Source organism: Oncorhynchus gorbuscha, linkage group LG08 (genome assembly GCF_021184085.1).
Source record: "Oncorhynchus gorbuscha isolate QuinsamMale2020 ecotype Even-year linkage group LG08, OgorEven_v1.0, whole genome shotgun sequence".
NCBI lineage: Eukaryota > Metazoa > Chordata > Actinopteri > Salmoniformes > Salmonidae > Oncorhynchus > Oncorhynchus gorbuscha.
The window spans coordinates 31,211,234-31,223,477 of NC_060180.1; the positions used below are offsets into that span (position 1 = coordinate 31,211,234).

Consider the following 12,244-nt stretch of genomic DNA (forward strand, 5'->3'; position numbering starts at 1 on the left):
AATTGAGGTTTAATTGTCATTTGTCAATAATCTAGGTGTAACGCTTTACAAAATAGCCTTAAATCTAAATATAATCATTGGCTATATTTTCAACCAATTCAAAATGACTGTTATCTCATTATGCCCCATTTTAGATTAAGGCTGTAACGTAACAAAATGTGTAAAAAGTTATTTTTTCTGAACAGCCCCTTGCTAAAGTATTCAGACCCCTTGGATTTCTTCACAATTTCTTGTGTTACAAAATGGGATTCAAATTGATTTAATTGTCATTTGTCAATAATCTACACAAAATACTTAACTAAATATAATCATTGCATAAGTATTCAGCCCCTTTGTTAAGGAAACCCAAATTAGTTCAAGAGTAAAATGTGTCTTAACAAAACACATAAATGACATAGACTCACTCTGTGCAAAATAATAGGGGTTGACATCATTTTTTTTATGACTAACCCTTCCTCTGTCTCCCATATATACAACATCTGTAAGGTCCCTCAGTCAAGTATTGAATTTCAAGCACAGATTAAACTACAAAGAACAGGGAACTTTTTGAAAGCCTCATAAAGAAGGGCAGTGATTGTTAGATTGGTACCAATAACAAATCAGTGAGCGGCCAAGTTACAGTTTTGACTTAAATTTGCTTGAAAATCTATGGCAAGACTTGAAAATGTCGTCTTGCCATGATCTCCAACATCTTGACAGAGCTTGAAGAATTTTAAAAGAATAATGGTAAATCTAGGTGTGCAAAGCTCTTACAGACATAAGAAAACTCACAGCTGTAATCGATGTCTAAGGTGTATCTAGCATGTTTTGACTACAGGAGCTCAATACTTATGCAACAACTATATTTTTGTTATTTAATTTAATTGAATCTAACATAATTAGGGAGCCAAGGTTAAGTTCACTGATAACGATTGGCTGGTTGAACACTGAACAGGCTTTAAGCGATGCTAATCACATCTGCATACCACTGGAGACTGCCTAACTTGAGAGCTCTAAGCTGCATCGAACCCCAATAACAGGACATTATAGCCTGTAAAGCAGTCAGACAGACATCAGGGATGTGGTGATCAAATAGCTCCTTCAATACAGAGTCAGCTATTCCAGAGAAACCCTGGGAGTAAATGGCTGTGAGTCTGACTCTGTCTGTATCTGTGTCTTTATGTGTGTCTCTTTTGACCCACCCCTTTGTTCAGGGACACATTATTACATTTCTGTTAGTCACATGTCTGTGGTACTTGTTCAGTTTATGTCAGTTGTTGAATCTTGTTATGTTCATACAGATATTTATGTTAAGTTTGCTGAAAATAAACACAGTTGACAGTGAGAGGAAGTTTATTTTTTGCTGAGTTTATATATATATATATATATATATATAAAAATAAATATATAAATAAAATAGTTTAAAAAAATATCTTTCAGGGTTTGCTGCAGAACCCACAACACCCGACTTCCCGCGGCTATAGGCGCATGGAGATGTTTCCCTGGTAGGCAATAGAATAGTCAGGGATGTCTTCTTGTCTCCCTTCCCATAGCCCCAGTCCTGCACTCCTCTTCCTCAAAGCCCCACCCTTCCTCTGGGAAGCAAGCTCTCCCTACCTGTTGCACTGCAGCAGAATCTGTCTGACTCAGAGTTGGTTTTGAATGGGAACGCATCGCACCACAGCAGTAACCTAATCCCCTGGCTTCTCCTTAGTCTGACAACAGGACAGGGTTTCTGCTCACACTCAGCAGCATGAAGACCCTCCGCCTCAGCACTTTTCTGTCTGCATGTGTGTGTGTGAGTGTGTGGCCTTGTATGTGACTCTTGGTGTGTGTGTGCCTCCGTGTGTGTGTGTGTGTCCGTGCAAAAGACTGCATTATTGAGAAGGGGAAGGAAGAAGTGAAACAGTGCCGGGACGGGACCGTGTGTGCGTGTGAGTGTGTAGAAGAGATGGGAGAGAGGAGTACGGTGCAGCAGCACAAGCAGCCTCCCTATGATGGTGGGCTCTGCAACTACGCCCAGAAAATCGGCTCCTGCTTCGGACTGGACGGTAAGAGAGAGGGGGGTTTGTCCTGTACAGTGTGGAGGAGGGTTGGAAGGAACAGGCCAGTGACAGAGGATGTATGAGATTCATTTCTCTCAATGATCCAGATGTCTAGGATGACAAAGGGATACCGTATTTTGTGTCTAATCACGGTGTGTTTGTGCGAGTGTGTCTTGAAGTGTGTATTTATTTGTGTCGGTGTGTGCGGTGGGAGCAAGGGTGTTTACATGTAGTTAGCTGCACCCGAAGAAAGACAAATGAATAGAGGAGCAGGGCTGTGCCCCACTGCAGCAGAACACACCAGCCTATCCTCTAACAGACCCAGCCTCTGTCATCAGCCCGTGTGTGTGTGTGCATGTGTGTGTGCGTGCCCTCTGCCTTATTCTTTATCATGCTATATGCTTTTGCATTCATTTTATTGGACTCTTTACTGTACAGTACATCGGATGGATGAGGAATTGATGTAGGCTAGATTTGTGGGTGAAAAATAGACATATAAATAAAACATTGACGTCAGTAGTAGCATGGTCAGGCTCAGCCTAGAGCTATGGCAATCCTCCTGTGTCCGTGGAAATGCTGTGACAAAGGAGCAATGCATTTAATTAGAAATAGAGGCCAAGCCCTAGTTCTCCTCTCGAGTCTGTTTCTGCTCTGTCATCATCATCCTCGCTTGTATCATGATTTTCAAAAAAGGTACAGTATATGCGTGCAATGTGTATTGTACAGTTTCTGTTTTGTGGACAGTATTTTCCTGTAAGAGAGATGTTAGTAAAAACATCTTGGTTTATATAAGAGTGTTGTTTGTGACCTTAAAGTCTTGTTCACACTGCAGTCTGAACAGCGAAAAATGCACATAGAATCGGATATTACAAGTCACATTTCATTCAAATCCGATTGCTGACCATACTGACTTGTGTCTGAACAGTCAAATCCGATTTATTTGCCCTCAAGTGGTTTTTAGACTGTTATTTGGCAGATCTTGTTCCTTGCTAGCTACTCTGTTGACAATTTGACAATAACATGTGGTAGCTAACTAGCTAGTTCATTGTTTACATACAAATTAGTGTATGTGCTAGAAAGCTTAAACAGCTACCTAGCTAGCTAGTTGACTTCTGTGGTGGCTAGCCAAAAAGGACTTGTTTTGAAAGTTGGATCATCTTATCCTTTGAGGCTTGAAAAGGGTTTTGACACTATGATTCTGAACATTCAAAGCAACTGGGAAACGTCCATGACAGGCATTGTTGTCACCTTAGCTTGCTACATAAATTATAAGTCATAGGAAGCACGAGAACCAATCAGCCTACACCACTGCTTACACACCCATCGTTACTATGACAACTAGCGTAGCAATGTCAGGAAATTACTGCTATCTGAATAAACACAAATCTGATTTGGTCATTTGTAAATTGCTGTTTGGACAGTCAGTAGTCCAAAACGGATGTAAAAATCTAAACTGATTTGAGCATTAAAGCCTGCAGTGACGATGTTCAGGAAGCAGTAGCGCGTCAATAAATATGTTCACTTTACAGACCAAAAAGCTTATGGTTTATCTCATATTTTATATTCAATCAGTGTTTATCAACATTCCCTATGAGCATGTTTATTTCTCTGTAGGTTTTTCCGAATGCATATTGGTATGAAAACAGTTAACTTTCTCTGCCTGTTCATCCCACATATAACCTCTCACCAGGAGAATTGGTTGACTCTCTAAATTTGCCACAGGATGGAAAATCCAGTCCTTAATCAAGGAGACAGAAGATATCGTCTTTAACTCACGAATTCTCAGGGAAATCATTTTATTATAATTCATTTTTGGGAATCTTAGCGAAACACATTTCCCCCCCAACATAAGATGACTTCAAGATTACAAGACCAATCCAGGACTCTACATAGTCTATATCCCCTAATCCTGTGTGTGTGTGAGTGTGTGTGTGTGTGTGTGTGTGTGTGTGTGTGTGTGTGTGTGTGTGTGTGTGTGTGTGTGTGTGTGTGTGTGTGTGTGTGTGTGTGTGTGTGTGTGTGTGTGTGTGTGTGTGTGTGTGTGTGTGTGTGTGTGTGTGTGGTGCTCATGGTCTTGAAGAAGTAGAGGCAGAAAAGGTGTTTTATTTGGAATCAAGTTGTTGAAATCAATGTAAATGTGACTTGGATCAATGTGGTCCAAAAGCATTGCGCTAGCATCTCCAAGGTTGTGCGTTCAATTTCCTCAGGGATCACATACATAATGAAAATGTATGCACTCAGTGTTTGGATAAAAGCTTCTGCTAAATTGCACATTTAGAGCGTATTATAACTAGAGTAGTTTAGATCACAATAATGGAAAGATATGGTCCACTAATATTGGGCTTTACTGTTTATACAGTCCCGCTTTAAACAAAGTGTAACTTATGATGGCTTCATAAACCATTCATAAAGGCTTCATAAGCAAGTCATAAATGGGTCACACGTAATCTCTAACCGTATGTCATGCTCTTTAAAGGATTCATAAATGTAGCATAACCATGATATAAACCAGTGTATATTAAAGGGTGACATAAGCACTGCTTAGTAAAGGCTTTATAAATCATAATAAATTGAGACTTTACAAAGCTAGATAAGGCGATCCATAGATTATAGATCCATAACTTTGTCGATTCAACCCCCCCCCCCAAAGAAATATAGGATGGCGCAACAATGGTTATGATAACATGCAAAGGTTTCCCTGATTGTTTAAACCTTTGTTTATACAACTGCTAAATACATTGTGATGACGTTGGCCTCTTTGGGTATAGCAAGCCCATCCCCCTCTCCCTGCCTCCCCCTCTCCTCCTTCAACTAGGTTGCTGTGGTCAGAGAGACGTTGTAAATTCCTGAGAATCTCCTCACGGACACATAGTAGAGAGAGTAGAATTTCATGGAGCACAAAGGAATTACTTCCACCTCACAGAACTTGAGGTATGAACAAATTTCATGTTCCGGAGAAAGTATAAAAGATCGGTGAAGAATCCAGCTACGAACTGGTCCGTTTGTCACAACTTGGGAAGCTCATGGGAGACGGTGTGGCCACATTACCATAACACTGTTTATATAATATCCTCAGATATGAGGTTTACATCTAATTGTTGTATAAGATGAATGAGTGAGTATGATACTGTAATCCCGTTAACGGGATGATATGACAACAGCCAGTGAAAGTGCAGGGCGCCAAATTCAAAACAACAGAAATCTCAAAATTAAAATATCTCAAACATACATGTATTTTATACCGTTTTAAAGGTAATGTTGTTGTTAATCCCACCACAGTGTCCGATTTCAAATATGCTTTACAGCGAAAGCACCACAAACTATTATGTTTAGTCACCACCAAGCCACAGAAAAACACAGCCATTTTTCCAGGCAAAGAGAGTCACAAAAAGCACACATAGAGATCAAATTCATCCCTAACCTTTGATCTTCATCAGATGACACTCATAGGACTTCATGTATGTTTTGTTTGATAAAGTTTACATTGGCGCGTTACGTTCACTAGTTCCAAAAACATCCAGTGATTTTGCATAGCCACATCGATTCAACAGAAATACTCATCATAAATGTAGGTGATAATACAAGTTATACACATGGAATTATAGTTATACCTCTCCTTAATGCAACCGCTGTGTCAGATTAAAAAAAAAACTTTACGGACAAAATCAAACCATGCAATAATCAGAGACGGCGCTCAGAAAAATAATCAAATTAGCCGCCATGTTGGAGTCAACAGAAACCAGAAATTACATGATAAATATTCCCTTACCTTTGATGATCTTCATCAGAATGCACTCCCAGGAATCGCAGTTCCACAATTACTGCTCGATTTGTTCGAAAATGTCTGTTATTTATTTCCAAGTAGCTACTTTTGTTAGCGTTAGGTACACATATCCAAACGATCGTGCAATACTTCGGACAAAAACTTTAAAAAGTTATATTACAGGTCGAAGAAACATTTCAAACTAAGTATAGAATCAATCATTAGGATGTTTTTATCATAAATCTTCAATAATGTTCCAACCGGAGAATTCCTTTGTGTCTAGAGGAGCAACGGAACGCAAGTCGATATCATGTGGAATGCGCGTGACCAGGAAATGGCTCTCTGCCAGTAACCTGACTCATTCAGCTCTTATTCAGTCCCACAACACAGAAGCCTAATTAAAGTTTATAAAGACGGTTGACATCTAGTGGAAGCCCTAGGAAGTGCAACTTCATTCATATCCCACTGTGAATTCAATAGGGCCTGAGTTGAAAATGGACCAACCTCAGATTTCTCACTTCCTGTTTGGATTTCTTCTCAGGTTTTTTCCTGCCATATGAGTTCTGTTATACTCACAGACATCATTCAAACAGTTTTAGTTTTTATGTATATATTATCAACTGAGACTGAGGAACAGGCCGTTTACTCTGGGCACCTTTCATCCAAGCTACTCAATACTGCTCCTGCAGACATAAGAAGTTAAACAAATTAGGTTTCTTCTGACAATTGAGATGAACGATGAGCGGATAAGAGGCATTCTGTAATTTCGATTAAGACATTAATGAGCGAGCGATGACGGACGTAGTCAATGTAACTATGTGTTTAGCACTTTTGAAATGTACAGAGTCAGAATGCAGAACATGGCCTGCACTTACAATATTTTCCCTGTACACAAAGTCAGAACCGTAGGATAAATAAAGGGGGCATATAACAGACAATGAAAGCTCTGACAATATTAGATGATGACATATATCAAAAACAGGTTACAGGCTACATGTGCAACACCACTGCGTCAGAAGAGTAACGTTAGGTGAAATTATGAAATTATTGAAAATAGACCAAATTATTAGGGTGAGGCACATGGGCTACTAACAGCTTACTACACAACATACACTTAGTATTACTTTCTTAGCTACAGTATACATATCTCCCTTGCATATTACATCATTTATGCAGAAGCATACAAGACATTTTTGGACTCACCTTGGCTTGTGATGTGCTCACTTAAACATGAAGGTGGAGTGCCGGTTTTGTCATCAAACTTTGTCATTAAATTCTGGCATTCTCTGGATTTATGGTGGGAACTCGGGGGAAAACACAGCCATTCACACACTGATTGTTGAATTTGCGATTTCCAAGAGGACAAGAACATTAGAGTGTCTAGTTTGAGAAACAGATGCCTCACAAGTCCTCATCTGGCAGCTTCATTAAATAGTACCCGCAAAACACCAGTCTCAACGTCAACAGTGAAGAGGCAACTCCGGGATGCTGGCCTTCTAGGCAGAGTTCCTCTGTCCAGTGTCTGTGTTCTTTTGCCCATCTTCATCTTTTATTTTTATTGGCTGGTCTGAGATATGGCTTTGCCTTTGCAACTCTGCCTAGAAGGCAAGCATCCCGGAGTCGCCACTTCACTGTTAATGTTCAGACTGGTGTTTTGCGGGTAATCCCTGCTGCAAACCTGGTCAAGAACTACAGGAAACGTATGATCTATGTAATTGCTAACAATCTCTGTAATTGTACCAAATATTAAGTTCTGCTTTTCTGCTGTATCAAATACTTATGTCATGCAATAAAATGCAAATTAATTACTTAAAAATCATACAATGTGATTTTCTGGATTTCTGTTTGAGATTCCGTCTCTCACAGTTGAAGTGTACCTATGATAAAAATGACAGACCTTTACATGCTTTGTAAGTGGGAAAACCCGCAAAATCGGCAGTGTATGAAATACTTGTTCTCCCCACTGTATATATATTATATATATTATATTATTATTTTTTGCTAAAAATGTGGGGCCCAAAACAGGTGAGTCTGCCCATCTGCCTTGAATGACGAGTCGCCACTGCATGCACCTACAGTGGGGCAAAAAAGTATTTAGTCAGCTACCAATTATCTAAGTTCTCCCACTTAAAAAGATGAGAGAGGCCTGTAATTTTAATCATAGGTACACTTCAACTATGACAGACAAAATGAGAAAAAAAAATCCAGAAAATCACATTGTAGGATTTTTTATGAATTGATTTGCAAATTATGGTGGAAAATAAGTATTTGGTCACCTACAAACAAGCAAGATTTCTGTTTCTCACAGACCTGTAACTTTTTCTTTAAGAGGCTCCTCTGTCCTCCACTCGTTATCTGTATAAATGGCACCTGTTTGGACTTGTTATCAGTATAAAAGACACCTGTCCAAAACCTCAAACAGTCACACTCCAAACTCCACTATGGCCAAGACCAAAGAGCTGTCAAAGTACACCAGAAACAAAATTGTAGACCTGCACCAGGCTGGTAAGACTGAATCTGCAATAGGTACGCAGCTTGGTTTGAATAAATCAACTGTGGGAGCAATTATTAGGAAATGGAAGACATACAAGACCACTGATAATCTCCATCGATCTGGGGCTCCACGCAAGATCTCACCCCGTGGGGTCAAAATGATCACAAGATCGCCAAAATCCCAAAACCACACGGGGGGACCTAGTGAATGACCTGCAGAGAGCTGGGACCAAAGTAACAAAGCTTACCATCAGCAAGGGCATTGAAGATGAAACGTGGCTGGGTCTTTCAGCATGACAATGATCCCAAACACACCGCCCGGGCAACGAAGGAGTGGCTTCGTAAGAAGCATTTCAAGGTCCTGGAGTGGCCTAGCCAGTTTCCAGATCTCAACCCAATAGAAAATCTGTGGAGGGAGTTGAAAGTCTATGTTGCCCAGCAACAGCCCCAAAACATCACTGCTCTATAGGAGATCTGCATGGAGGAATGGGCCAAAATACCAGCAACAGTGTGTGAAAACCTTGTGAAGACTTGCCGTCCTTGCCAATAAAGGGTATATAACAAAGTATTGAGATAAACTTTTGTTTGCCCCACTGTATGTGTTAACACAAACTTGCTTGAAACCAAAAATCCACAAGAATAAACCAGCAGATCAGTTGATCTCTTCTTACCGTGTGAAGTGATTATGATACCAAACCGCTGCATCTAGGTTCTCTATTCCTGCCCTAATTAAATTTCAACATGGGAACATTGAAAATCGCAAGGCTGGTAATTGATTTCAAATAGCAAACATTTAATATTGAATTTCAACATAATTAGAATATAATGTGTCATTTGAAATAACTTGATGAGACTGCAATTTAATTAACACATATTTAGTCAATAATGATTAGCTTGATTTAGTTGCACATTTTAGATATGGACAGTTCAGGGATATTTTATTTTCGCCCCTTGATTAAAAATGACCATAACTCATGTTGGTGGTCTTTCCATTCATAAAATGTGAATGGTAAATTGCCACAGTAGATTGCCTTGATAAATGAGGAAATACTTTTGTCATTTGTACAGAATTATTGTAAAAGAAATCTTTGGGCTGCAAAAAAATGCAGGTTTAATTTACACCAATGATAATACCCCCTAGAGGTGCAAATGTCTTCAATTTGTTCACAGCAACCAGGACAAAATAATAACACTGATATAATTTTGAGGGAGCAGCAATACGACGGCAAATGATGATTGCAATTTAGATCAACTGAGTGATTTCAGCGCGTATTGCTGGTTTAACAATATATTACCTTGTAATATATACAATTATCTGCAATAATATTTTGTACAGTGTGGCTAGATTATGTATTCTAGGTATAACACAAAGAGAGGCATGACAAGCTGTCAACATGCTACTTTGGAAATGATGTCATTTGAGGGCATTGTGAAAATTCCATAATCGCCCTCTGGTATCATCGGAAACTAATTAATTCAGCTTTTTTAGCAGACTAAGGGTGATTTATCTACAATTGATTTTGACAATCATTCTGTACAACTGAAATAAAGTATTTCCTCAATTGACAACGGCAAATCTACTGTGGCAATTTGACAACTTGTATAAATAGAAAACTACTGTGTAGCCCTTACAAAAAATATTTCACTCTAACTGCAGTTACACTGGAAAATTACTGCAGTAAAAAAACAGTGTTATTTTGGATGCAGTATTTGCAGTATACTGCAATTATACTGCACTCTGACTGCAGTATTTTTTTCAAAAGGGAGCCTATTCTTATGTTTTTTTGTTTCCAATTTATGTATCCATTAATTAATTACAACTTGTCTTTAAAAATAAACTTGTCTTTAAAAAGTATGGCCATTTCTTATCAAGACGGACAGGAGAATATCCCTGGACTGTCCGTATTTGAAAGGATGTAACTAAGTCAAGTCAATCATAATCTATCTTTTTAAATCAAATGGAGTCTTATAAAGTTATTTCAAATAGCACATATTATATTATTTTGCCATTTAAGGTGAAACGTTTGAATAAAATATAGGCCTACTACTTTTATATTCTAGGCCTACTGCTTCTATTATTTTTGCGTTCGTCACCCTATACACCTGACAGGTCATTCTAATTTTGCCCCGGGCGCTGTATTCGGTCTTCAACGAGGTCCAGAGGGCCACACTGAAAATAGGTTATACAAAATTGGAAACAAAACAGTCTTCTAATCCATAGTTTTGGAAATTTTAGATGATCCCTGACTGCCTAGCTTTTGTTTAGGGGATTATTAGCAAGCTGGACACAGTGAAGAAACTGTATGAATGTAGGTCCGTTATCATTTCTACACAGTACCGATTTGGTTTTAGTCATTTTAAAGTATATGGAATTTGTTTAAATGTATTATAATTTTTTAAATAATGTTTTTTTATTTTTAACTCAAACCTCCAGCTGGCTGGATTGGACCCTCTCGGCCTGTGGGCCGTATATTTGACACCCCTGACCTAGACGCAGCTGTCGAGTAGCATAATCACTAGACACGGTAACAATGAGAGATCAACTGATCTTCTGGTTTATTCTTGTGGGTCTATGGTTGTAAGCAAGTTTGTTTTAACACATAGGTCCATGTAAGCAAAGCATGATCACATACATGCTCTGATTTTTGGGGGTGGCAGGTAGCCACGTGGTTAGAATGTTAGACTGGTAACTGAAAAGTTTCAACATCAAATCCCCAAACTGGCAAGGTATAAAATAAATCTGTTGTTCTTCCCCTGAACAAGGCAGTTAACCCACTGTTCCTAGGCCATCATTGAAAATAAGAATTTGTTCTTAACTGACTTGCCCAAAATAAACAAATAAAATAAAATCTCCCATTAATACCATTTTAAGAAATCCAATGTTAAACTGCAAGTGTGCCTTCATTTCTGCCTATACGTTGCAATCGACCCAATCAGAACTCTACGTTTTACATTTTATCCAGCTATTCCAGACAGGACATAACCTGGGGCTGGTATCTCCAAGTAGGTTTCAGTTTTTACTTGTGCTGTACTGTGCGACTGCTCCCATCAGTGGTCGTCAGATTTATGTTGTAGAATTAGAAGAAAATATTGTGTTCTCCATCTAGCTAACTATAATAAATCTCCTGAAACGTCACTACTGTTTAGGATCATTATTTATGAACAGTGCTAAAGTGGTGAGAGTATTTCCAAGTCAATTTCAACAGGAGAGATCGGCCTTGTCCGAATACACTTGTGTTCTAAATAACATACTTTTTGGTTATGCGAAAACGTTGCTTTTTTTAGTATGTGAAATGTCAAACGTGGTTTGCATTAAATGTCAGGATTTCATACTCATTTAGACTTTTCAGCAATTAGAATTCCCTGCACACTATTGAGGAAGAGAGTAGTCTATTAACACTTACTGTATGTGTGTTTGACAACTGCTGATAATAAGAATAGGGCTCTATACAAATTAATGAGCGCGATTGCACATTTGCTGCTTACCGTATATGTTTTTAGAAACTGTACGTTCTAAATAGTATGTAGTACTATTAGGACACAGTATGTACTTTTAATAAGTAGTAGGCAAGACAGATTTTGAGTTGAGCTAGCTAACTGTTGCTAGCTAGCTATCATTATAGCTACCCAGCTAGCCATGAACCTTCTGTTCAGAGTACACTTGGCAGAAAGGGTCTAGCTAAATGGTCAAATTTGACCAGAAATAGCATAGCCCAATTGTTTTTCATTGATAGTGTTAGTTAGCCAGAGCCAGCTCTGGTAGGTTCTTGTCACTTATTAAACATCCTAAGTATTTGATATTTTCGCGATCAACTGAATCGGTGTCCCTAAACCGGGATCTACATTGCTCAATATACGATAATGTGACGAGAATAACATTGTAAACAACAGCCAAATCTAGAACATAGACATGTCTTATATGGGCAGAAAGTTTAAATTCTTGTTAGTCTAACTGCAGTGTCAA

The 12,244-nt window shown here is 38.7% G+C and overlaps 1 protein-coding gene across 2 annotated transcripts in view; it reads left to right on the forward strand.

The window, feature by feature from the left end:
* Window positions 1–1,648: 1,648 nt before the first annotated feature.
* The window catches only part of ablim1a (actin binding LIM protein 1a), a 147,417-nt gene continuing 136,821 nt past the window's right edge, over window positions 1,649–12,244 (forward strand). For both annotated transcript variants that reach the window (XM_046359143.1, XM_046359152.1), the window contains exon 1: window positions 1,649–2,030. In XM_046359143.1, coding sequence (XP_046215099.1) covers window positions 1,931–2,030 — 100 coding nt within the window. In that variant the 5' untranslated portion in view covers window positions 1,649–1,930. The remainder of the gene's footprint in view (window positions 2,031–12,244) is intronic.